Source organism: Anoplopoma fimbria, chromosome 20 (assembly GCF_027596085.1).
Source record: "Anoplopoma fimbria isolate UVic2021 breed Golden Eagle Sablefish chromosome 20, Afim_UVic_2022, whole genome shotgun sequence".
In the NCBI taxonomy this organism is placed as follows: Eukaryota; Metazoa; Chordata; class Actinopteri; order Perciformes; family Anoplopomatidae; genus Anoplopoma; species Anoplopoma fimbria.
The window spans coordinates 14,519,791-14,547,133 of NC_072468.1; the positions used below are offsets into that span (position 1 = coordinate 14,519,791).

General features: G+C 41.1%; 1 protein-coding gene across 1 annotated transcript; it reads left to right on the plus strand.

Moving 5' to 3' along the window:
• Positions 1–1,983: 1,983 nt before the first annotated feature.
• Positions 1,984–27,343, plus strand: wdr26a (WD repeat domain 26a). The gene is made up of 14 exons (XM_054622450.1): positions 1,984–2,602; positions 3,554–3,653; positions 3,826–3,882; positions 5,136–5,272; positions 7,518–7,615; positions 8,324–8,480; positions 8,760–8,898; positions 9,473–9,613; positions 15,843–15,962; positions 17,061–17,206; positions 22,650–22,728; positions 22,866–22,995; positions 23,244–23,438; positions 25,919–27,343. The coding sequence occupies exons 1-14, from the start codon at positions 2,304–2,306 to the stop codon at positions 25,939–25,941; spliced, it is 1,821 nt and encodes a 606-aa protein (XP_054478425.1). The 5' UTR covers positions 1,984–2,303; the 3' UTR covers positions 25,942–27,343.

Below are 27,343 nucleotides of genomic sequence, written 5' to 3' on the forward strand. Positions count from 1 at the left end.
ATATATATGTATGTATGTATATATATATATATATATATATATATACATATATATATATATACATATGTATATATATATATATATATATATATATATATATATATATATATATATATATATGTATATATATATATGTATATATATATATATATATATATATATATATATGTATATATATATATATGTCCACAGTTTGTCCTAGTTAAAGGGAAAACCCGAGCCTTCACTGACAAAGACGATCAGAAGGTTCAAAATAAAACTAAACATTTTGTTATGAGTGTCTTTTAGTGGAATTAACTTATGTTTAGCAAAAGCTGCCATAATCTGCAGAAATCTGGTAAGAGGCCCCGGGGTAGACCCAGAACACGATGGAGAGATTATATATCTCGTCTGGCCTGGGAACGCCTCGGGGTTCCCCAGGAGGAGCTGGAAAGTGTTGCTGGGGAGAAGGACGTCTGGAGGACCCTCCTTAGCTTGCTGCCCCCGCGACCCGGCCCCGGATAAGCGGAAGGAAATGGATGGATGGAAAAGCTGCCATTTTCTGCAGGAAATCCTCAATTAAAGGGGCACCGTGATACCCCGCTCTCTACCATCACAATCCAATAAACTGTTATTTTAATTATGTGTAGGGAATATTCAATACTATTTCAATACTCCCCTTACACTGAAGCTGTCTTTGAATGATGATGAAGATGTCTTTGAACACACTGGGCTCTCTCTCACCTGATGGTGAAGATGTCTGTGAATACACCGGGCTCTCTCTCACCTGATGGTGAAGATGCTCTCTCTCACCTGATGGTGAAGACACTGATGGTGAAGATGTCTGTGGGCTCTCTATCACCTGATGGTGAAGATGTCTGTGAATACACACCTGATGGTGAAGATGGAACACTCGGGCTCTCTCTCACCTGATGGTGAAGATGTTTGTGAACACACCAGGCTCTCTCTCACCTGTCGGAAACCCTCTCCCTCATCTGGATGTACACATATAATTGTAATCTTTTAAAAATAAAAAAGATATCATAATCGGCCCATTCGTTGACAGGCCGTTGGCGGGGCTCGTTTGGAGTTCCTTTTAATAATAAGGATGTATATTTACAATAGATGTAATCTTTGTTTTCCTTTTTTTTTTAACTTTTTAAAATACAAGAGATTTGGCCCCAAAGGAAAAGTTTAGGCAATCTTACTTTACAGAGTTAAGTGAGCAGGGGGGCTTTTTAAAATAACTTTGACACTCTGCGACAAAGAGTATTAAGGGACAGTCTAATACTGGGTAGAAGGACCCCGGACTGTGCAAGTGTTCCACTGATATATCGTGTTTGGGACGCACGCAGCCTACACTTTTAAAGGCATGTGATTCAGCAGCGTAACACAGACACGTGAGGCCCCCCAAGCTGACCGAGTGGGCCCCTTCCTGGAGCAAAGAGCATGTGAATTTGAACATCTTTCATAGTGAGGATAGTTATAATTTTTAAACACACAATGACTGTTTTGAGTACATTTAAACTGTTGAGGCTTTTTAACATTTGAAATAGTTTCCCACCATCGCTAAGGTGCTGATATTTGAGATAACAGCTCAATGCAACATAATGAAATGAGCTCAAAGTATTTGTCAAGAAAAGCCCATTGTGTAAGACAATGGCTGTGCAGAAGAGCCCGCATTGAGAATGAAGTCGTCCTCAATACTTGTGTGAAGGATTTCATCTTCATATCAAATGAATCATTCACATTCGAATTTATATTGTCCTGTATAACTATTACTGCATTGAAACATTAAATAAGCCATTATATTGTGGGCGACTGGGCCTCACGTGTGTAGCCCTTTTTTGTTGGTATAATGGGATGACCAAATATACCACAATATCAGTGGGCTATCATTTAAACAATTTCAATTAAATTCAAATGTGAACTTAAAATCGAGGACAGCGCTCCTAACGACGACGCAGCCCATGCGGAGCACGCTCAAAAAGACGTTAAGGAATTTCCGCTGACGTCACTGCGTATGTCTATAACAAGGCTGCAGCTGTCTGAGAGCAACAATAACAAGCTCTAGACAACAACATACCGCGGCTCTGGCGGTACCTGACGGCAAAGAAAAACCCAACCAACCGAATTTCTCAAAAAACGGCTAACCGTCGCCGCCACCACCGCGAAACGAACACGGAGACTCGGCCGCAGGGGGGAACAGGGCAGTTCGGGGCTGCATCTGGGTCAGTGGGCCTCTCAGCGGCAGTACCGGTGGTTTAGTTATACCCGCAGTGTCCCGTCGTGCCTGTCATCTGTTAAATCTACACCGTGCTAACATGCAGGCTAACGGGGCAGGACAGGACCGGGATTCAGAACAGTACTGCCGAAATGGAGCGCAGAACAGCGAGTCGTCCTCCGTCGGAGGAGCTCACTTCAACGGACTCCAGTCGGGCACCAACAATGGAAACACTGTCAGCAACAACAACAACAACGGAGTGTCGGCTCAGCCTCCATCCAACAACACCAACAGCGCGGCGGAGGCCAACTCTGGCGTGAAGAAGAAGAAACGTTTGTCCCAGTCTGAGGAGGACGTCATCCGGCTCATAGGACAACATTTACACGACCTAGGTCTCAAGTAAGTGAGCCAGCTGGACTACTGTCCCCAGACAGGCGAGTCTGTTTTGTCGGATGAATTCTCTGGTTCACAGGTTGTCTTCTCTCTAGTCCCGAGAGGAAAACAAACCCAGCCTCGCTCTCAACAGCAGGCAGTGTGCTGCTGGTCTGAATACCCGCAACACGCTCACCTAAATAAAAACAACTGGATGTACCTGTTATGAATCTGGAGGCCTCGCAGGTGAATTCGGCCTATACATGATCCACAAAGCCAATAAGTTCCCCTAACTCTGCCTGGGACCGTGGTCCGCAGAACACATCATTATCAGTGAATCTGTTGATTCTTTTTTCTGGTTAACTGATTCATTGTTTAGTCTATAAATTGACATGAAATTGGTACAAATCGCCAGTTTTCGAAGCTCAACGTGACTTCTTCAAATGTCTTATGTCAAACTTGATAAATCACCGTTCAGTTATCAATAACAATGTCAGTTAAATGATACATTAATCAACGAAACATTTCCCCACATCTCTTAAGCACTGCGTATAGATATTCATTACAAAACAGGGAGCTAAAATTCAGTCTGTGACTCAGATGTATTTTCAGCAGGAGGGTTACAAATATGAAAGTAAGCATTTTTATTATAATCAGCTGACAGATGGTATGTAGTCCTATTTCTATAGTCAAATCTGTAACTGAATCTGAAATTTTGCACGTGAACTCTTTGCAGGCAAATCTGTGGTGAACATTTGATAGCTGGTTACAAACCATTTGTTCCGGTGCTGAAGAATTTACCTGCTTACTGTCACACCATCATATGTTATTTGGTCACATGACCAGCTGTACATTTTGTAGTTCGAGTCATTGCATTAAAGATTGATCATGAGTGCTGAGGCAGTCTCAGGTCATTATTGTTATTATTATTATGATGATGCTGATTGATTTTTCCCCTGCTGTGTACATTGTTGACAGTCAGACGGTGGACCTCCTGATGCAGGAGTCGGGCTGCAGGCTGGAGCACCCCTCTGCCACCAAGTTCCGCAATCATGTCATGGAAGGAGAGTGGGACAAGGTGGTGCCAAGTTATTTGAAATGCATATCCATATCTAATAGTCAAATTTACCGACAACAGATTGTTTCTGTACTTGAATTCTTTGCTAATCAGTGTTTGTCTAATAATCAGTTTATCTCTAGTGAATCCTACCTGGTTTGTGTTGATCATCCTTTTTCCTCTCATTATTCAGGCCGAGAGTGATCTGAATGAGCTAAAGGCGTTGATGCATTCTCCCAGTGCTATAGTGGTAAGCCAAACAATCCTCACAACACTGACAAACAGATTTGCTTTGTTCAACCAATCAACATTTTATGTGCAGCTCTGAAAAAAGGGACCAAAAAAAAAGGAACCACCAGAATTAAGCACTTGCATTCAAACATATATGTCGGAACCAAAGAACAAAAAAGGGAAACCATCAAGCAGTTTCATCAAACAACCACAGGAACAACCACATATACACATAACTTGACTTCAATCTTGACTTCAATCAGTACTTTATGTCTGCTTGGAGAACAGTAACAAATCAAGCATGTCAAGACCGTGCAAATTATTAAACGGTTTGAAGGCATCCTAGTACTGTGACTCAATGGTCTGAGACACATAGCATCTCAGTGATATTCATTCTGGATGTGTTGCTTTCAGTTTGTTCACTCTGTCTGCACAGTACCGTTTGAGATGAAATTAGTAGGAGAGAAGTAAACACAAAGTGCGAGCCAAAGTATGAATCTCACCAGCCTTGGTGTTAGGATAACATATGGTACTGTCCAGATCTTGTGCAGATGTACAGTATTGTCAATAAGAATGTACAGTAATATGGAGTCCCAGTGTGTTCAAATTAGATGGATAAATAAGACATTATTAAATAAACATTGTTAGAGTGAAATGGGGTGATGGATAAACACGGGGTAAACACAGGTTTAAGCATAATTGTGCATGTGCAAACGTAAGTTTAGTATGTTATTGAATTGCTGTCTATCATCTAGTTTACACATATTTATTATCTATTCAATTCAATTAACTTTTCAAATCCACAGTTATGTAGTTGATGAAATGATAGCAGATATCACCGATAGTGGGCACTGTTCAGGCAGCTGGAGGTAATAGGGCTAAGTAAGGAAGAGTATTACTTATCTTACTTTAAAGCTGCTCCAAGGAAGGAACTCTCAGTTTGTGTTGATTTTGGCAGTCCCTTTGGATGAAAGACCTAGTGTACCAAAGTCCTTTCATGAAACCTCATTTTACTGCAGTGGGGTCTGACAGTCTGCCCTGCCCAGTCCTGGTTCTGGTTGTCCTGTGTCCAGCAGTACAGTCTAGGTCTCCAGCAGCTTGCTGTTGCAGTTGAAAATTTAAAACAATGCCTATCCAGTGAACGAACACCAAAATAGTTGAATATTGGGTTCCATGCCCAGATGTCATAAGAGTAAATGTTGCAGAACACACAGTCTGGATGACTAATTTTTTGTTACTTGGGCCTTGTCTCTGCATTATCCTCCTGTACAGCGGATGAAGTTCCTTCTGCTGCAGCAGAAGTATCTGGAGTATCTGGAGGATGGGAAGGTCCTGGAGGCCCTGCAGGTCCTCCGAGCGGAGCTCACCCCACTCAAGTACAACACTGAGCGTATCCACATTCTGAGCGGGTCAGTTCACCAGCAGACAGTGAAGCTGAGACATACTCTGGAATGTGTATGGAAGCAGAGTTCTCATGTACACAAATAATATAACAATTGTTGTTACATCTATTGTTATTATGTTGTTCATATTTAAATTGGCTTTTTCCATGTTGCAGTAGAATGTGTCAAATCCCTCGGAGCTATGGTAGAAGTGATTTTGGCAGCTTCTCTCTTGACTACTGTGTCTAGGTTGAACGTGGTTGAAAGACCACAAATGAAAACTATCTCCGTCCACACATGCGTTTCAGCATCGTTTTCGAGATACTATATAGATAATACGATTACACTACTTTTTCATTTTAAAAAAACGGTCGTGCTTGATACTTAAGAACTTCCTCTGAAATCTTCCTCCATAAACTCAAACAGTTCTAAAAACAGCGAAAGTTTTTAGAAGTTTTATTTTTCAAGCTTATTTACAACACAGCAGGTCTAACTCTATCTCTCCCACACAGACAGCAAATTTACTTAAAAAATGAACAGTTATTAAACGGAGTTTACTAGATTATGGGTCCATACATATGGTCAACACAAGTCTCTCACTCGTTTCGTTCGTTGGTTATTTGTGAAGTTCACAATAACGTCATCGTTTCCGAACTGCTTCGTTTTCCGCCATCCTCTGAGAGACTCTAGAAGTGGAGGTCTATGGGCTCTCTTTCCCCCCTGTCTACAGTAATGGGCAGATTTAGGCTAAAAAGAAAGGCAAATTGTTCCAAACTGTGTTCCTATATAGTTGAATAGCAGCAAAACAAGTAACCTTTCATTAAAGAAATGAAGAGACTCTCTCTCACACACATGTCCCTCCCACCCCTGAAAATAATGGATTAAGAAGCGCTTTTCTCCTCATGTAACTTATGTCTAAGTCACACCAGCGATGGTCCGACCAATGAGAATTTGGTCAGACAAATATATCGTTCAACCAGTTGACCAACAGACCAGAGGGTGTCAGCCTTAGTTGACAATTTGACCTGAGGGCGGAGTTATGGAAGTCACCATAATCAATGGTAAAATAATAAGGCATCCTTTGGGGACTATGAGCGTCCACAGCATGTGTGACATGCTCAAAACATAGCTACGTGCTGAGATATAGAACTCTGGACCAAACTGACCCAAAGGATTATTCCTTTTTTTCCCTCCCCGTTAAAGGGAGGGTTTTTTTAAGGGAAGTTTTTCCTGTGCTGATGTGAGGGTCCCGGGACATTCATTCATTATCCGTTACCGCTTATCCGGGTCGCGGGGGGGCTGGAGCTGATCCCAGCTGTCATTGGGTGAAGGCAGGGTTCACCCTGGACAGGTCTCCAGACTATCACAGGGCTGACAGATAGAGAGACAGACAACCATTCACACTCACATCCACATCCACTATAATTGTAATGGTAGGTTTATTTTAACAGTGAGAGACAGAATATAAACAAAATCCAGAAAATCACATCATATAAAAGTTATAAATTGATTTGCATTTGATTGAGTGATATAAGTATTTGATCCCCTATCAAAACATGACTCAGTACTTGGTGGAGAAACCGTTGTTGGCAAGCACAGAGGTCAGGCGCTTCCTGTAGTTGGTCACCAGGTTTGCGCACATCTCAGGAGGGATTTTGGTCCACTCCTCTTTGCATATCCTCTTCAAATCTTTAAGGTTTCGAGGCTGTCGCTTGGCAACTCGAAGCTTCAGCTCCCTCCACAGATTTTCTATGGGATTAATCGGCAAGGGATCAAATCCCATAATAATAATGGGAAGGTCCTGGAGGCCCTGCAGGACCTTCCCATTTGCCTCAGAGGGCTTTACAATATGTACACATACAGATGTGTACATATTGTAAAGCCCTCTGAGGCAAATTTGGGATTTTGGGCTGTACAAAATAAATTAAATTAAATTGAAAGCCAGTAGGGCTTCATGTGTAATATTAGGTGTACCTTTGGCAAGTTGTCCTCACTCTAATGCAGTGAAGATCATAGAACTGAAAATGACCTAAGATGTGCTTCTTTTCACGCCATCCAAATATATACTTGTAAGAGACACAGATGGCTTTTTTCTTGTCATAGGCAGTATTTGCAACAATAACTATAAAAACAAAGTGACAGTGGCATTTTCCTGCTTGTTTCTCATGTTGTTATGTGAAGGAGGAGCCTCGATCATATAAGTTGTGGTTTGCGTAAGCAGGTGTGAGTGTGTCTCAACGCAGCTGAGAAAATGTCATCACGTATTGTGAAGGTACCTGATGTGCAGTCATGCAGAGGACCTGCGAACCAAAGCAGAGTGGGAAGGCAAAGGGACGGCATCTCGAACTAAGCTGCTGGACAAGCTGCAGAGTGAGTGCAGTCTGACTTATTCTTTTGTACAAAGTGTTCACTTTGTACTGTCATTTCCATGTACAGCGGTACAGCAGTGGGTAGTTCTCATCTGTAGTATGTGTCCTGTCTATTCTGATATACAGCAGCTGCTTCCTACAAGTATTTAATCTCAACCTGTGCAAATAAGAACATTCAGCAGTATGTGAATATTGGCCATAATGATCTTTTCATGAAATATTAAGGCAATTTTAAAACATCATGCGGTCATTTACGAAACTTCAAAAATCATCATCATTCTTCTTTTACCAGATTGTATGAAACAAAAGAAAAATATTGTCTTTGCACAGACCAGTAATTGTTTGTTGCAGATGTGCAGTTTTGACAGCTGGCTGGAATTCTGCTTCTCCGAAAATACACGTAAATATTTCTGTGATATAAAACGGAGAATGGTGTTATGGGCAGCTCTAGGTCGCAGAAGTGTGCAGGGGAGAACAGAGACATATTATAAACAAGTATGAAAAACAGCCACACGATGGTCTCTGAGTGACCCCCATGTTTGTTCTCCTGCATTCAGCTTGGAGAGGCAGGAGCACCAGCTTAAATAAGTATGAAAGCTGCTCAGTGTGTGTGAAATCGTTCTGGTTGATTTCATACTGGGATCTTTTTTAATGAAGTTGGTCAATATATGTTCAGAACCAATTAGAATCTTTCTGTGTGTGCGTGCAGCATACCTGCCTCCGTCGGTGATGCTGCCTCCTCGCCGCTTGCAGACTCTGCTGAAACAGGCGGTTGAGCTGCAGAGGGAGCGCTGCCTCTACCACAACACCAAGCTGGACAGCGGACTAGACTCTGTGTCTCTGCTGCTGGACCATGCCTGTAGCCGGTAAGTACCCACACATACCAGGATGATTGAAAAATCCAGTTCTAATGTTTATCATTTACTAGTGTGAGACACTACTACTTTATGCAGTATGGCCCATAGAATTATTTTCCTGTCTGGTCATTGCCAATGAGGGTAGTCATGATGATAAATATGTCATTTCAAACTACATCATAGCCAGTCATGTAAGAATTTTGGCAAATCAATGTATCTCATCATGCTGTTGTGTTTCAGCAGCATTATGAAGCTTTGCCTCTGCCTCTGTGTGTTCATAATCTTAAGGAAACAGTTCCCCTGCTACACTCAGCAGATTCTCACGGAACACTGCAATGAGGTCTGGTTTTGCAAGTTCTCCAACAATGGCACCAAACTGGCAACCGGATCCAAAGACACCACAGTCATTGTGTGGCATGTGGACGCGGTAATAAATAATTTACTTATCGTCAGTGTCACTTCAGAATATGATAAACTAGGTGGCAGGCGAGAGTTGAAATAATTCAATTAAATTAATTTCAATTTATTTTGTATACCTTTTCCAATCTGTACACATACAACATCCTCTGTCCTTAGACCATCACATCAGCACAGGAAAAACTCCCCTAAAAAATACCTTTTAACAGGGAGAAAAAATGAAGAAACCTATGGGAGAGTAACAGAGGAGGGATCCTTCTCCCAGGATGGACAGAATGCAATAGATGTCATGTGAACATCACAGTTACAAAACATTCAATGTATATGACATAAATGATTAATTTAATAAGAGTTTTTATTAGTACACATGCTGCAGCTGGATCAACTGGAGAGATTTAAGAGACTTATTAGAGCAGCCTGATAATAAAGAAGTACAGTAATCTAGTCTAGAAGTAAGAAGAGGACAGGATTTGCCTGATTTTCAAAATGTTACGTAGGTGAAAAAAGGCAGTCCTTGAAATTTGTTTAATCTGGATATCAACACTAGCTCCAGATCATTGACTGGTTTGTCTATTGGTCGACAGGAAACCCAGCAGCTGAAGTTGATGAAGACTCTGGAGGGTCACGCTTATGGTGTTTCCTACCTGGCATGGAGCCCTGATGATGCCTACCTGATAGCCTGCGGTCCTGATGACTGCTCTGAGCTGTGGCTGTGGAATATACAGGTACAACATCTCTCATGTTACACACTGAATGATCACAATTTTATTCAGTTGCCAGATAAGTTTTTATTCTGTGAATACAACAAAAAGACAGTCTCGGATGAATATCTCTTTCACTGCCTCTATCTTGACTGTCCTTTCTTACGGCTTGACTAACTAATATATTACTTGTAATCCACAGAAGGCAATACAGAAATGTGTACCATATTCCACAGATATTTTGCTATCTATAAACCTTATTTACCTATTTATTTATTAAGTCATATCCACATAAATACATTAGCAAATTTGCTTAATTTATTCTGTAAATACATTTCAATTTTACATGACAATAATATAGGTTAAAAGTTCATTTTTTTTTTCACATTAATGTACACTCAGCAACCCATCTTGACAGAAAAAACAGAAATGTAGAAATTTTTGCAAATTTATTAAAAAAGAAAAACTGAAATATCACATGGTCATAAGTATTCAGACCCTTTGCTGTGACACTCATATTTAACTCACATGCTGTCCATTTCTTCTGATCCTCCTTGAGATGGTTCTACTCCTTCATTGGAGTCCAGCTGTGTTTAATTAAACTGATTGGACTTGATTAGGAAAGGCACACACCTGTCTATATAAGACCTTACAGCTCACAGTGCATGTCAGAACAAATGAGAATCATGAGGTCGAAGGAACTGCCCAAGGAGCTCAGAGACAGAATTGTGGCAAGGCACAGATCTGGCCAAGGTTACAAAAGAATTTCTGCAGCACTCAAGGTTCCTAAGAGCACAGTGGCCTCCATAATCCTTAAATGGAAGAAGTATGGGATGACCAGAACTCTTCCTAGACCTGGCCATCCAGCCAAACTGAGCAATCGTGGGAGAAGAGCCTTGGTGAGAGAGGTAAAGAAGAACCCAAAGATCACTGTGGCTGAGCTCCAGAGATGCAGTAGGGAGATGGGAGAAAGTTCCACAAAGTCAACTATCACTGCAGCCCTCCACCAGTCGGGGCTTTATGGCAGAGTGGCCCGACGGAAGCCTCTCCTCAGTGCAAGACATATGAAAGCCCGCATAGAGTTTGCCAAAAAACACATGGAGGACTCCCAAACTATGAGAAATAAGATTCTCTGGTCTGATGAGACCAAGATTGAACTTTTTGGCGTTAATTCTAAGCGGTGTGTGGAGAAAACCAGGCACTGCTCATCACCTGCCCAATACAATCCCAACAGTGAAACATGGTGGTGGCAGCATCATGCTATGGGGGTGTTTTTCAGCTGCAGGGACAGGACGACTGGTTGCAATTGAAGGAAAGATGAATGCGGCCAAGTACAGAGATATCCTGGAAGAAAACCTCCTCCAGAGTGCTCAGGACCTCAGACTGGGAGGTTCACCTTCCAACAAGACAATGACCCGAAGCACACAGCTAAAATAACAAAGGAGTGGCTTCGGAACAAGTCTGTGACCATTCTTGACTGGCCCAGCCAGAGCCCTGACCTAAACCCAATTGAGCATCTCTGGAGAGACCTGAAAATGGCTGTCCACCAACGTTCACCATCCAACCTGACAGAACTGGAGAGGATCTGCAAGGAAGAATGGCAGAGGATCCCCAAATCCAGGTGTGAGAAACTTGTTGCATCATTCCCAAGAAGACTCATGGCTGTACTAGCTCAAAAGGGTGCTTCTACTCAATACTGAGCAAAGGGTCTGAATACTTATGACCATGTGATATTTCAGTTTTTCTTTTTTAATAAATTTGCAAAAATTTCTACATTTCTGTTTTTTTCTGTCAAGATGGGTTGCTGAGTGTACATTAATGCGAAAAAAAAATGAACTTTTTCGATTTTAGCAAATGGCTGCAATGAAACAAAGAGTGAAAAATTTAAAGGGGTCTGAATACTTTCCGTACCCACTGTATGTTTATGTATATGTATATAAGCTGCACGGTGGTGTAGTGGTCACCTTGAGATGAGATGAGATAGCACTGTCGCCTCACAGCAAGAGGGGCCCGGGTTCAATTCCCGGGCCAGACAACCTTCTGTGTGGAGTTTGCATGTTCTCCCCGTGTCAGCGTGGGTTCTCTCCGGGTTCTCCGGCTTCCTCCCACAGTCCAAAGACATGCAGGTTAGGTTAATTGATGACTCTGAAATTGCCCGTAGGTGTGAATGTGAGCATGAGTGGTTGTCTGTCTATATATGTCAGCCCTGTGATAGGCTGGCGACCTGTCCAGGGTGAACCCTGCCTTCGCGACCCTTAACTGGATAAGCGGTTACGGAAGATGGATGGATATGTATATATGTATATGTATATATATGTATATGTGTATATATATATATGTATGTATGTATGTATGTATGTATATATATATACATACATCCCATCTCATCTCAGGGAGCCAGTGCAGAGAAGCTAATACTGGAGTAATATGATCTCTTTTCTTAGTTTTTGTTAGAACTAAGCATTCTGGATCAACTGTAGAGATTTAAGAGACTTATTAGAGCAGCCTGATAATAAGGAGTTACAGTAATCTAGTCTAGAGGTAACAAATACATTAACTAGTTTTTCTGCATCGCTTTGAGACAGGATTTGCCTGATTTTCGAAATGTTACGTAAATAAAAAAAAAAAGGCTGTCCTTGAGATCTGTTTCATATAAGAGTTAAAAGACAGATCCTGATCAAAGATAACTCTGAGGTTCTTAACGGTAGTGCTGGATGCCAGAGCAATGCCATCTAGAGAAACTATATCGTTAGATAATTGATGTCGAAGGTGATCTGGGCCTAGTAGAATAACTTCAGTTTTGTCGGAGTTTAACATCAAGAAGTTGCAGGTCATCCAGGTTTTTATGTCCGTAAGACATGCTTGAAGTTTAGAGAACTGGTTAGTTTCGTCTGGCTTAATCGATAGATATAACTGGGTGTCATCTGCACAACAATAAAAGTTTATTGAGTGTTTTCTGATAATATTCCCTAAAGGAAGCATATACAGTGGGGCAAAAAAGTATTTAGTCAGCCACCAATTGTGCAAGTTCTCCCACTTAAAAAGATGAGAGAGGCCTGTCATTTTCATCATATGTATACCTAAACTATGAGAGACAAAATGAGAAAAAAAAATTCCTGAAAATCACATTGTCTGATTTTTAAAGAATATATTTGCAAATTATGGTGGAAAATAAGTATTTGGTCAATAACAAAAGTTAATCTCAATACTTTGTTATATACCCTTTGTTGGCAATGACAGAGGTCAAACGTTTTCTGTAAGTCTTCACAAGCTTTTCACACACTGTTGCTGGTATTTTGGCCCATTCCTCCATGCAGATCTCCTCTAGAGCAGTGATGTTTTGGGGCTGTCGCTGGGCAACACAGACTTTCAACTCCCTCCACAGATTTTCTATGGGGTTGAGATCTGGAGACTGGCTAGGCCACTCCAGGACCTTGAAATGCTTCTTACGAAGCCACTCCTTCGTTGCCCGGGCGGTGTGTTTGGGATCATTGTCATGCTGAAAGACCCAGCCACGTTTCATCTTCAATGCCCTTGCTGATGGAAGGAGGTTTTCACTCAAAATCTCACGATACATGGCCCCATTCATTCTTTCCTTTACACGGATCAGTCGTCCTGGTCCCCTTGCAGAAAAACAGCCCCAAAGCATGATGTTTCCACCCCCATGCTTCACAGTAGGTATGGTGTTCTTTGGATGCAACTCGGCATTCTTTCTCCTCCAAACACGACGAGTTGAGTTTTTACCAAAAAGTTCTATTTTGGTTTCATCTGACCATATGACATTCTCCCAATCCTCTTCTGGATCATCCAAATGCTCTCTAGCAAACTTCAGACGAGCCTGGACATGTACTGGCTTAAGCAGGGGGACACGTCTGGCACTGCAGGATTTGAGTCCCTGGCGGCGTAGTGTGTTACTGATGGTAGCCTTTCTTACTTTGGTCCCAGCTCTCTGCAGGTCATTCACTAGGTCCCCCGTGTGGTTCTGGGATTTTTGTTCACCGTTCTTGTGATCATTTTGGCCCCACGGGGTGAGATCTTGCGTGGAGCCCCAGATCGAGGGAGATTATCAGTGGTCTTGTATGTCTTCCATTTTCTAATAATTGCTCCCACAGTTGATTTCTTCACACCAAGCTGCTTACCTATTGCAGATTCAGTCTTCCCAGCCTGGTGCAGGTCTACAATTTTGTTTCTGGTGTCCTTTGACAGCTCTTTGGTCTTGGCCATAGTGGAGTTTGGAGTGTGACTGTTTGAGGTTGTGGACAGGTGTCTTTTATACTGATAACAAGTTCAAACAGGTGCCATTAATACAGGTAACAAGTGGAGGACAGAGGAGCCTCTTAAAGAAGAAGTTACAGGTCTGTGAGAGCCAGAAATCTTGCTTGTTTGTAGGTGACCAAATACTTATTTTACCGAGGAATTTACCAATTAATTCATTAAAAATCCTACAATGTGATTTCCTGGATTCTTTCCCCCCATTCTGTCTCTCATAGTTGAAGTGTACCTATGATGAAAATTACAGGCGTCTCTCATCTTTTTAAGTGGGAGAACTTGCACAATTGGTGGCTGACTAAATACTTTTTTGCCCCACTGTATAAGGTGAATAAAATTGGTCCAAGAACAGACCCTTGTGGAACTCCATGACTGACCTTGGTTTTCATCGAGGTTTCATTGTTTACATATACAAACTGAGATCGGTCTGATAAATACGACTTAAACCAGCTAAGTGCGGTTCCTTTAATGCGCAGTACTAAGGCTATCATTATCCACATCCACATGAATATTAAAATCCCCTACAATAATAACTATCTGTTTTGAGGACTAAACTTGATAAGAACTCTGAAAATTCAGATCGGAATTCAGAATACGCACGTTGTGCACGGTACACTATAACAAATAGAGTTGACTTTAATGCTTTCCCGCTTGGGTTTGAAAGACTAAGAACAAGGCTTTCAAATGAGTTATAATTTAATTTAGGTTTGGGTTTATTAATAGGCTTTAGTCAAAGATGGCTGCTACTCCACCTCCTCGGCCTGTGCCTCGAGGAATATGAGTATTAATATGACTTGGAGGAGTTGATTCATTTAGGTTAACATACTCTTCATGACACAGCCAGGTTTCAGTAAGACAAAATAAATCAATATGATTATCTGATATTAAATCATTTACAAGTACACCCTTAGATGACAGAGATCTGATATTTAAGAGTCCACATTTAATTCTCCTGTTTTGTTGCACTGTTGCATTGGTTGCCTTAACTTTTACTAGGTTATTTTGTATAACTCCTCTTCTGTTGACTTTAAATAATTGAAGTGGCCTTGGGGCAGACACAGTCTCTATAGGGTTTTGGGTGGGTGACTGCTCTAATGGAAGCGCAGAGAAGTGTGAAAGACTGCAACTCTGCTTCTGCTTCCTGGTCTGAACTCTGGGTCATGGACTAGGTCCACTAGTAAACTGGGTCAGATTTCTAGATATGATATCCGCTCCATTCAAAGTGAATGCCGTCTCTCCTAATCAGACCAGGTTTTCCCCAGAAAGTCTGCCAATTATCTACGAAGCCCACATTGTTTGCAGGACACCACCTTGACAGCCAGCGGTGGAATGATGACATGCGGCTATACATCTCATCATTGGTCAGGTTAGGGAGAGGGCCAGAGAACACTACGGAGTCTGACATAATGCTATACGATGACTATGACTTTTTGTATGACTTTTTTGACATGCTATATTATGACTTTTGTATGACTTTTTTCGACAGGCTAATTATGACTTTTTTATGACTTTTTTCGACATGCTAAAGTATGACTTTTATATGACTTTTTTCGACATGCTATATTATGACTTTTTTTACTTAATAAATAAATAGGTAAATAAGGTTTATAGATAGCGAAATATCTGTGGAATATGGTACACATTTCTGTATTGCCTTCTGTGGATTACAAGTAATATAAACCAATAAAAACGTCCATAGTAGTGCAGCTTCAAACAAGCTGGGCTCAGTGCCTTACCAAATTTGCTCACTTTCATGTTCAAGGCACATGGACCCTGTGAATAAATGAATGCATACTGCATTCTCATTGCATTTAGTCTTTTCCAAACCCATTAGACTCTGATGGGAAAACACGCTAAAAGGTAATGTGTTTTCAGGCAGTTAAGAGGGTCATATGAAAAAAACCTGAAAATCAGTGCATTGTAGTGTTGAGTGTGTGTTGTCAGATCTTTTCAGTCATCATCCTCTCTCCGTTCTGTTGTGTAGACGGGGGAGTTACGGACAAAGATGAGTCAGTCTCATGAGGATAGCCTGACCAGCGTGGCATGGAATCCAGATGGTAAGCGCTTCGTCACCGGTGGACAGAGAGGCCAGTTCTACCAGTGTGTGAGTATCTTTCACAGCACAGAGCCCACAGACTCTGAGCATGTCCAGATCTTAAACGGGGCATTTACATCCTACACTTTGATTTGGGAAGTAAACATTTGTTGATGGCGTGAAGCACAGAAGCCAACAGCTTGCCTCGTAAGGATGATTTCAGTGTTTAAATACAGCTTGATTTTTCACAAGAGGAACCTTGAATATGTAATTGAAATGACATTCTGATATTTCAAACACTGGAGTGTACCAGTATGATCTAGGTCTCGTCTTGGCTGGTATTTAAAAATAGTTTCCAAAGTTTCATTAATGAGTTTGACCAACTCTGACTTAAAGTTCCTCACCCTTTGTATAAAGCAACTAAGAGTATCTTTAAGCAAAGTTAAGCAGGTGTAATTGTCATGTGTAGAGCAGCACTACTTCAGAGGTCCTGTGTCCTGTTGCAGATAAATTGATAATAATTGACAGTAATTGTAAGTGTTGTCTAGCATCCTTGGAGAGCTTATCCTTTGCAGGATTTTGGAAGGCTTAAGCCTGAGATAATATTCATTTAAATCAGAATTTCAATAAAGTGACAGAAGGATAGATAATTGTAGATAAAATTATAATCTGTGAAGGTCCTTCCAAAGTAAAGCAGTTTTTGTAAAATAGTTCTCTAATAGTTCAGTTTTTTCTGTTTTTCAAGAACAGAGAAGGCAGGTTTATGAAAAAAAATGAAACTGTTTCTTTTCTTTGATTTTTGAAATATTATATTAATAATTGCAACCATTAATGTTGCTTTATGGCCATTTATTCAGTGTCCCCAGTTTGAATTGGCAAGGGAGAGGGGTAGAATGTGGATTGCTAGGGTTGTGAAAGTTCAAATGAAGAGTACCTGGACATCCACTTGACTGCTGTTCCCTACTCATTCACTCACAATAATTAATTGAGTGTTGGACCTGATAATGTCTTTAGTTTTCAGTTTTCAAGTACTGACAAACTGACTGTTTTCCAATAAAAAAAGAAGATATTGACAGCAAATCAAATATGGAATGATCTGGGATTTCCCTGTCGCAGTCTGATGCTGATGGTGTTTCTGAATCCATTATGTTTCCTACTGACTCCCAGGACTTGGATGGAAACCTGCTGGACTCATGGGAAGGAGTTCGGGTGCAGTGCCTGTGGTGTCTGAGTGACAGCCGGACCGTCCTTGCATCCGACACCCACCAACGCATTCGTGGATACAACTTTGAGGACTTGACCGACAGAAACATGTAAGTCACCACCATGACTGGTAGGATGAATCCCAACACCCTCTGTACCTGCTCTTTGTAGGTGTCTGTCCATAATGTAACCAAACCTTCATTTTGGATTTTACTCCAGCCTCTAAAGCCAGACAGGGATGACGGTATGAAGCAGTGATTGCCAACCCATTTGGCTTGTGTCATTTCATCCACACAGAAAGCTTATCATACTTGACATTTGTTTTCATGGCACATGCACATAAAAAAACAGACACGTATCATATGTGTACTAAAAAGGCAGAGTAGAGCACCAGAAAAGGAGCCGGCAAGCAATCAACACACTAGACAACTTAACAAAACTGGAATAAAGAAATAACTTGACCCTTGCTAGGGATGTTAATCATTTATCAATTAACATTAAAATTAACTGATTCAAAATATGTTAACTGTCAATGCCGAAGACAGGGGACGTCTGGTGTTGCTGTCAGAAAATGTGTAGATTTGCTGTAGTGTGTGGTTGCACCATGAGGTAGAGCCTCTTACTTTTTAATGAGATGGAGATACAGGTAGAGGTGGAACAGACCATTAAGTTCAGGGTTCGGTAAGTACCTCGGTTTTGGGGTTAAGGTTAGATATGTTTTTGGTTTAGCAGGGAAAACATAATTACTAATAATAGTTATGAATACATTTTTTCCATTTGTTTTAAAAATGTAAACATTCACCAAGGACTCATTGGCCATCATTTTTCCAGTGACAGTTAAGGCACTCAATTAATAGCATATTGTCATTAAAAAATGATAAATATCTGCGGTATAAATGAAATGCTCCATCGTAAGGCTGTTGATAATTCCTGAACTACAGCTTTTACTCATTTGTACAGGGCAGGCACAACAGACTGACTATAATGCACACGTGAGGGCACATTGTATTGGGCTCAAGCACTTTGACCATAGTGTGGTGTTACACATGCAGCTGCTTTGGCTCGGTCTGAATCTGCAGTGGGAGGCTTCCTGAACGCTGTGTGGAGTAGGACCTGACTTACAGTCGTTTTTTGTTTCCTTCTGCTCATCGACACATTCGGTTGATGCCGTCGTAAAGTAAATGTTTAAAGTGTGTCCACAGATATACCAGGCTTCATTTGAAATGTCAGGATGAAGTCTGACCGAAGTGGTTGTCCATTGAGCTTTGGTAACCGGGTTAAGTCGACTGCAGGGCTGCTACAGCTACAACAACTTTACGCATACTCTAGAATTTCTGTTCCTCGTGTGCAAGTAGTTTCCACTAATGGACTATTTTGACAAATAGAGTCTATAGTATTGTTTGTCCCAGACCATCTCAGCAGTTGTTTCCAGCATAGAAAACATGTTTCTCTGCAACCAGTGAACTGCATAGGATTAAGAGGCGGAAACTAGTGCCCTCTTTTCTATTTATTGAATCATTATTGATTCTGAATTGAATTGCGGCACCAAGAATCAAATTGAATCAACAGATTACCAAAAATGCTAACTTCCTAACAAAACATTTTGTCCCTTTTTTATACAAAACATTCACAAATTTGGTTTCTTCTGCAAAATTGTGCAGCTTCTGAAAAATATAGCAAACGCGAATGGATCAAAAGTTCAGCACCCCAGGTACTTGGTTGGATATCGAGCAGTATTCTGGCATTACCTTTACACAGTGGTGTTGCCAGAATAGTAGTAGTAGTAATTATTAATTTATTTTGTATAGCCCAAAATCACAAATTACAAATTTGCCTCAGAGGGCTTTACAATCTGAACACATGCAACATCCTCTGTCCAGGGACCCGGGCTGCACAGTGGTGTAGTGGCCCCGGGACTGAAACTGGAACCTGGTTCCATAGAAGAGGAGCTTGATAACTGAAGGCTCTGGCCCCCATCCTACTTTTATATACTCTATGAACCACAAGTAACCCTGCATTGATTGAGCGCAGCTCTCTAGTTGGGTAATATGGAACTATAAGTTCCTTAAGATAAGACGGTGCCTGGCCAGTTAGAGCTTTGTAGGTGAGGATAAGAATTTTAAATTCTATTCTTGATTTAACAGAATACAAAAGATTTAAGAGACTTATCAGAGCAGCCTGATAATAACGAATTGCAGTAATCTAGTCTCGAGGTAACAAATGCATGAACTAGTTTTTCTGCATCACTTTAAGACAGGATGTGCCGGATTTTTGAAATGTGTCGTAGGTGAAAAAAGGCTGTCCTTGAGATCTGTTTTATATAAGAGTTAAAAGACAGATCCTGATCAAAGATAACTCTGAGGTTCTTAACGGTAGTGCTGGATGCCAGAGCATTGCCATCTAGAGAAACCATAACGTTAGATAATTTTTTTCGAAGGTGATCTGGGCCTAGTAGAATAACTTCAGTTTTGTCTGAGTTTAACATCAAGAAGTTGCAAGTCATCCAGGTTTTTACGTCCTTAATACCTGCTTGAAGTTTAGCAAACTGGTTGATTTCGTCTGGCTTGATCAATAAATATAATCTTTGCATAACAATGAAAGTTTGCAAGTGTTTTCCGATAATATTCCCTAAAGGAAGCATATATAAGGTGAATGAAATCAGTCCAAGAACAGACCCTTGTGGAACTTTGTGACTGACTCTGGTTTTCATCGAGGTTTCATTGTTTACATATACAAACTGAGATCGGTCTGATAAATTTGACTTAAACAAGCTAAGTGCGGTTCCTTTAATGCCTATTAGATGCTCCAATCTCTCTAATAAGATTTGATGGTCAATGGTGTTGAACGCAGCACTAAGGTCTAACAATACAAGTACAGAGACAAGTCCTTTGTCTGAAGCTATTAGAAGGTCATTCATAGTAGTAGTAGTAGTAGTAGTAGTAGTGTTCAAACATGAGGAAAGGCGTCACTCAGTTTGTCTTTCTTTTCGTCTTCTTGTGCTAAAAACTCTGACCCAATACAGCCACAATGACCGAACACGACACAACAAATTGTCCCTTTCCTCCACCTCAGATCTTAATGTGGGAGAATGGTATGCCTCCAACTCCATGGCCTGATTAATGTCACCCCAGAAGCAACATAGAACTAATTGAAAGTGCACAGAGCTCACTCACACACTTCCAGAAGAAAAGCCGTGTCAATTGACATATATCTCAGTAACAGGATATGTGCATTCAGTGTTCAAATAGTCCTTAATCCTGTAGTATAAATCTTGCTTATAACATAATCTAGTTTGAAGTGTACACAGTTTGTCTGCATGACCAATGATTGCAGCGACATATAGTTCTAGTGGTCAGTAGAGAAGATAGATGAGGAAGCAGTTCATGGCATACAGCCTTTTAAAGAAAGATGTACCAATGTTCAGTTCTACTGTTGCATAAAACGGACAAACCAACTTTCTCATACAAACTGCAATGATGTGTGCAGAAAACCTAACTTTAGAGACAAATCTTAATAAGGTATGACAGTCTAAGACATTGCTTAAATTATTTTTCCTTGCACCAAATGAAAAACAGCATTTGTTTCTCTATGTGGTTTTAAAAGTTGTAATTAAGTTCATCTTTAAAGAAGGATCATCCTCTATAAAAAAAAGTCTCAATTCAGATTCCTCTGAACAAAACTAAAAGCTGATTGCAGTTCCTTAATCGCACTCGTTTTGAGGCACTCAGATATTGATATAATGATGTCTTCTGCATACAAAAAACATTTTGTATAAATAACATTTCAACACAGATTATATGTAAATTGTAAATAAACTAGGTCCCAGTATGTATATTTCAAAATCTAGAAAATCAATCAAATCATCAAAGGCTAGTTTGTAATGTTTCCAGTCAGGATGCTTTCTACTGCTCCTCTGTAAAAGTTAACAATAACGTTTTTTTCTAAGGCAAAAAGAAAAACTGCTATTTATGAGCTTTCTTCACCAGGATGGAGATGTGTGAGGACCATGTCAGGTTGTTTGTGATGCTGACTCCTAAGAACTTAAACCTGTTAACTTACTCCACCTGACCTCCATTGATGTAGTAGACAGGGGTGTGTGTCTTCACCTTCCTTTTTCTAACATCAACAACCAGCTTCTTATTTTTAATTACGTTAAGCAGTAGATTGTTCTCTGAGCACTACTGCAAGGTTGTAGATTCCTCTCTATATGAAGTCTCATTGTTGTTTGTAATCATGCCAATGATGGGAGTGTCATCTGCAAACTTCACAACAGAGTTCTCCTCATGTTTCAGGTAGCAGTCCTGGGTGTTCAGTGAACAGGAGGGGGCTGAACACGCAGCCCTTGGGGGCTCCAGTGTTCAACACTAGAGGGGAGGAGGTGTGGCAGCCATCAGAACTGCCTGGGGTCTGTTTGTGAAGAAGTCTAATAACCAGTTGCAGAGTGAGGTACTCAAGCAAAGTGCTAAGTTTACCATTCAGTTTCATGGGGAAGGTTGTGTTGAAGGCCTTCTCATGTAGTGTTGTTATCTTGAGAATGAGTGATGGCTGAGTGGAGAGCAGTGGAGACAGTATCCTCTGTGGAGCTGTTGGCTCTGTATGCAAACTGGCTAGGGTCCAGGCTGGCTCGATGGTGGTTTTTGATTAGCTAGAGAACCAGTTTCTCAAAGCACTTCATCAGAATGCAGTGCCCCAGGGCGATAGTCATTTTCAATGTATGGATGTTATGATGAAGCCAGGTTTCTGTAAAAATGAGGGCACAACAGTCTGAGAGCCTGAGACTTATTTCATAAATGTTATTTTCCAGCGACCCACATTAGATAGGAGCAGGCTGGGTAGTGGACTTACCTCAAGTCCAAGCTGTTTAGTCCTTATCCCGTCTCTCTTCCCCCTCTTCCTGGGACGATCACACGCTTACGATGGCATTTTGATGGCCAGTCGTCTCAAGATCCAATCCTTGTACTTTCTTTTCTGATATTGATGAGTGTATTTTAATCATATGTTGTAGCAAAGTCTGTGGGAGCTACCAGCTGCATCTTTATGCGCCGCTGTTGCCATGGCAGATTAATTTATTTGCTTGCTTCCAAAATATACATATACACTGAAGCCTTTATGTGCAGAATAGCATATAGTATAGCTTCTTAGACAAGCTAGTTAGCCTTAGCAAGCTTTGTAGCTTCGAGCTAAGTGGCAGTGTTTTTCATCAACGTGATTTTTATCAGAAGACAAAAAAAATACTTCATTTGTAGTAATTTGCTTTCACAGAATTACAATTTAGGTTGAATGAAACCACAGTGTCACAGAACAACCACCTAACATACCTTAGCCAGGGGAAAGGACAGGGGCACCAGCTAAAGAGTGAGTCAGTGTTACATACAGTATCTCGAATAAACACAGAAGTGGTTAATTGAATGGGTCGCATTGGATTTGGGAACTTAGCGTTGTGCAAGCAATACGCTTTATTTGTGACCCACGTATTTTTTCAGCTGTCTGTACCGCAGTATTTGCTTTGCCTGTGGGTGATGTGGTTTTAAGACCCATGTTGTATCATTCCAGAGTGCAGGAGGACCACCCCATCATGTCTTTCACTGTTTCCAAAAATGGAAGGTTAGCTCTGCTCAATGTTGCAACTCAGGTGAGCAGCTAGTTACTTCCCCACATTCACACAACAATATACTTCCCTTTCACTTGAACTCCAGCTGGTTACTACAATATGATTTCAGGTCAGGCTTGATTTTGAAATGTGTCTCTCCATAAATGCTTTTTGTGTAGGGAGTGCACCTCTGGGACCTGCAGGACCGGGTGCTGGTGAGGAAGTACCAAGGGGTGACCCAGGGCTTCTACACCATACACTCCTGCTTCGGAGGACACAATGAAGACTTCATTGCAAGTGGCAGTGAAGGCAAGACAACATAATGTTTAGTAGAAAGCTCAGCTCAGCTGCTCTTTGTTGTGGACTCAGACAGACAGATGAAAAACATTTACACATTCATCACAGAGCTACCCCTGTGTACATTCAGCTGCGTGCAGTCTGGGGAAACATTATTCATATTTTGAGTGAACATGTCATGTCTATAATTGTTGAAGTTGCCATTTAAGTCTACGCCAATGAATTGCTAGCAGCTGATGAAGTGTCCTGTCTCCTGTCAGATCACAAAGTTTACATTTGGCACCGTCGCAGTGAGCTGCCCATCGCAGAGCTGACTGGTCATACCCGCACAGTTAACTGTGTGAGCTGGAACCCCGTCCTGCCAGGACTGCTGGCCAGCGCCTCCGACGACGGGACCGTCCGGATCTGGGGACCTGCCCCATTCTTGGATGTCCAGGACGCAGAGGGGCTCAATGGTATGAACATGAAAACTAGTATGTGTACTCAAAAGGGAAGAGGTTGGATTATCTGTCAGCCAGAGGTTGGATTTCATCAGCCTCCTCAACAGTAGGACTAGAATCCATTTCTTCTTCCTACATTTTGTTTTAAATTAACACCAGCAGTCCTCCTAAACTAAAGGACATTTCCTAATTTAAATGTTGATGAAAAAAAATTATGAATAATAAGATTCATTCTTCTAAGAATCCTTAACATGGAAAACATTGAGTAAATAAGAACATTGCAAAAAAGCATAAAATCAAGTAATACTAAATATAACAATAATTGTGCTAAGACACAATAAAAACAGTTCAAGAGAATGCTCTTCTGAAATTATGCCTTATTAAGAGAGCTTTAAATGAAAAACAGAGCTGGCCTGCCTGATCTCCAGAGTTGAGGGGTCCTGACTCCAAACAGCCGGTCTCCTCTGGTTTTAGACTCGATCTAGGAACTACTAACAGACCCCCACCCGAGGATCTAAGGCTCTTTTGGGAATAGCAGGTCACAGTCCTAGATAGGGGTTAACCCCATGCGTTCCTTAAAAGTGATCATTTCATCATCAAATATTAATATCTAACCTTAAATGTACAGATAACCAATGTAGGGATGCTTCTGTGCATTCTTTAGTTGGATCTTGTGTCTGCCTGAACAGGTTACATTGACTCAGAGAGGAATATAAACAGTCACAGTAATCTAACCGGGATGTAATAAGAGCATGGAAGAGAGTTTACATGTTCTTCTTTGCAGATAAAAAAGTTTTAGGGATGTGACAGAAGGAACAGGAAGCCACAGTCTTGTTGTTAAAGATGACGCCTCATTTCTACAGAGGACAGAAAACCCTAGGGCTACATGCACACTACTACGTTTCATTATTAAACAGCGTTTAAAACAAAAAACATCTCCATCCAGACGAGCGTTTTAGCAAGGTTTTAGAAAAATCTCCGTCCAAAACACCAGACCTGAAATCAAATGACTGGGGCTGGTAACAACGTTACACAGGAATTATCGCAATGCGTTAATAGTACAATTTAACTGCACAACAGATGCTAGCATAGACAACAAGATCTGCAACATCTGTAATTTGTTATCCAATATGAAATTAACCACTTAATTGGTATTAGATTTGAATTATAATCAAGTGGTTAGCTGTATCAACAGCAATTAAACAAATCTTTGGCCTCAGTCAGCTACTCTCAGTTCAATGACCTGCCCTTAAACCCAACTGAAACTTCTCAAAGAGCCTGTTGCTGTTCATTTAGCCAATAAAGTCTGGGCGGGTGGGGTAATTAAGTTCGGTACAAACACTCAAAAAAGTGCCTTGAATTTATCAACCAAAGGTTCAGTGATATGTTGAGGGAGGGTTCGTGGTGTGGCTAATAAGTTCAGAGATGCCAGGAGTAGTGTTTCACTTCTCACTTCAGATCTGAAAAATACTCTTTTTCATGAGTTTCCTCAGCCTTTCTGGGTTAGTGAAAGGTTTTGAAGCCCCCCATTTGCGCTTGTTTTCTTTAATGAATGGATTATATCATTAAGCCAAGCCTGAGATGACAATTTAGGCTATTTGAGCCAAAAAGGATCAACATACAGTAGAGTAACAGTAGATGGGTTGCCATTGCAAAACATACAGCACACTACAGTCTCTGCAAACAAGACTGACCGCCTTTGCCAAACTGGCCTGCTCTAAGCAGGTTAGCAGCTCAGTGCATACAGCTAAACTGTTCATATGGTCATCAATGTATATGGTGAAGGCACACCTACAGTAACCTCTCTAAAATAGCACAAACCCCTGTAGTCCAGTAATATGTGTCTTGACCTCACACAAATTGCAACAACTGTTTTGCTTTTATCGTACCCCTTAAGGTATCCTCAGGGTAGAATAAGACCAGGTCTGGGTAGAATAAGACCATGTCCAGATAGAATAGGTCCAGATCTAGGTAGAATAAGACCAGGTCTTGGTAGAACAGGACCAGGTCTGGGTAGTTTAGGTCTAGGTGGAATATGATCAGTTCTAAGTGGAATAAGACCAGGATACAAAATCTATTGAGCGCTTGAGTTGTTGTTTTTTTCAAATTTGTGTGAAGTTGACCAACATTTCGGGACAAATGCCAGGATTGTTAAAAGGTCAATGAGGGTTTCTTACCAGCATTCAGTTAGTTGCTTCTAATATTTTGTCCAGCCATTTTATTTCAATGATGGTAGACTGAATATGAGGAACAGGACACAGGATTCCTGGGTGACATTCACACCATGTGACCCAGGTGATTTTATATTCCAGCCTGGCAGCAAAAACACAAACATATCTTTTAGTGTTTGCAGTTGGTTTCTGGCTAGAACACCTCACTTATAATGAATGAAAAGAAAATCTTAAGAGCTCGTCCTGTGGAGAATTTGCAGCCTGCGGAACATGAATGAGTGAGTTAAGAATGATATGACCTCTGTCTTTTTCCTGTGCTGTCAGAATGTTGCAGCATGGACAGCTGATGATCTGCTGCTGTGATCTTGAGGAGCATTAAGACTCTTAGACACTTGAATGAATGAAGCAGGATAAGCTTTGGTCACTGGACAGCAGCTTCCTGGAGGCGGGGCCAGTGGTGCTGCATGTCAGGATGTCACAACACAGAGATGTCAGACCCAGTTACATTGTTGAGAGCAGAGCCAGCCAGATGAAGCTGGGCTCCACGACCTCCAGTATCTGACCCGCCTCCTCCTCTCGTCCGCCCCGTTCCCTCAGTACCATCCAGGACCATCCAGGACCATCTAGGACCACCCACCTCCTCTTATTTATTATCAGCTACATTATGTATTCATCAGTAGTTCACTGACTTGTGCTAGGCTGTGACGTAGAGATGCCTTGTGGAGGTTGTGTGTTATTTTGATTCAGTCCTGAAAAAGCTTCAACTTTTTTCCTCTTTCACCTCCTGAACCTTTCTAAGAGATTTGAACTATAGACATAGACATTTGATGGATGCATCATAGACATTTAAGGTTCAGTTTTTTCTTCCAGCTTTGCTTCTAACCAGTGAAGGAATAGTATATGATGAGCATGTTGCATAGGATAGCTGAGGACATTTTACACTCGCAGTATGTCCTGCTATATAATACATTGATGCCTTGTGAGAGTATACAGCTGATGTGTGGAAACCTATAGAGTTCAAAGGATTATCCTTCAACCCATTACCCATTGCATATGGATTATCTGTGTAGATCCTTCAAGCCATCGGCGTGGATATCCCCTTTATTTTGCTGTGACATCTTTGCTCTCTTTACAATTGCTCTTTTGTTTCAGTTTCCATTGAAGCCTGTTGGTTACATTGTTACATGTTTTAAATTTAACTTATTACTGTTTTAACTTGTTTTTTATTTACTACAATGGGAAAGAAACACTCCCTGATTTCTTACTGTATCCAGTAGAGCCCCCAAAATCCCGGCTCAACTGTGAGCTTTGGCTGTTGTTATTGTTTAGTTTCATATTATCAACAAATCCAATGAAAAGACCTGAACCAACAATGTGTTCGTCTGTTTGTCGGAATGTTCTGAGATCTCTACCCTGTCTCTCAGAACCCATTGGTTCCTACTGAAGATGTAAAGCTTTGAGCCCTTTTTTTAAACGTGTCTTTAGTCATTTCCGAACGCAGCTGGTTACTGTGGTTTGTAACAAACATTACTCAGAAAGGAGGATTAATCCACATTTGGGGCTCTGGTGAGTATTTGTGCAGCAGGATGGTGTGTGTGGGATTGAGTCAAATTAAAGTTCTGTGAGTGTGTTCATGGTAACGAAGGAACATGTGACCCAGTGCAACCGTGTAACTCGTGTGTTTGAATGGTTTGTGGAGAACGAAAAGGAGCTCTCTCGCACAGAGGAAGAAGATCTAGCAGCCATTGA

Coding starts and splice junctions, on each gene's coding strand:
- wdr26a (XM_054622450.1), top strand. CDS start 2,304: ATGCAGGCTAACGGGGCAGGACAGGACCGGGATTCAGAACAGTACTGC. Junction 8,899..9,472: donor TTGTGTGGCATGTGGACGCG/GTAATAAATAAT, acceptor ATTGGTCGACAG/GAAACCCAGCAGCTGAAGTT. Junction 15,963..17,060: donor GAGGCCAGTTCTACCAGTGT/GTGAGTATCTTT, acceptor ACTGACTCCCAG/GACTTGGATGGAAACCTGCT.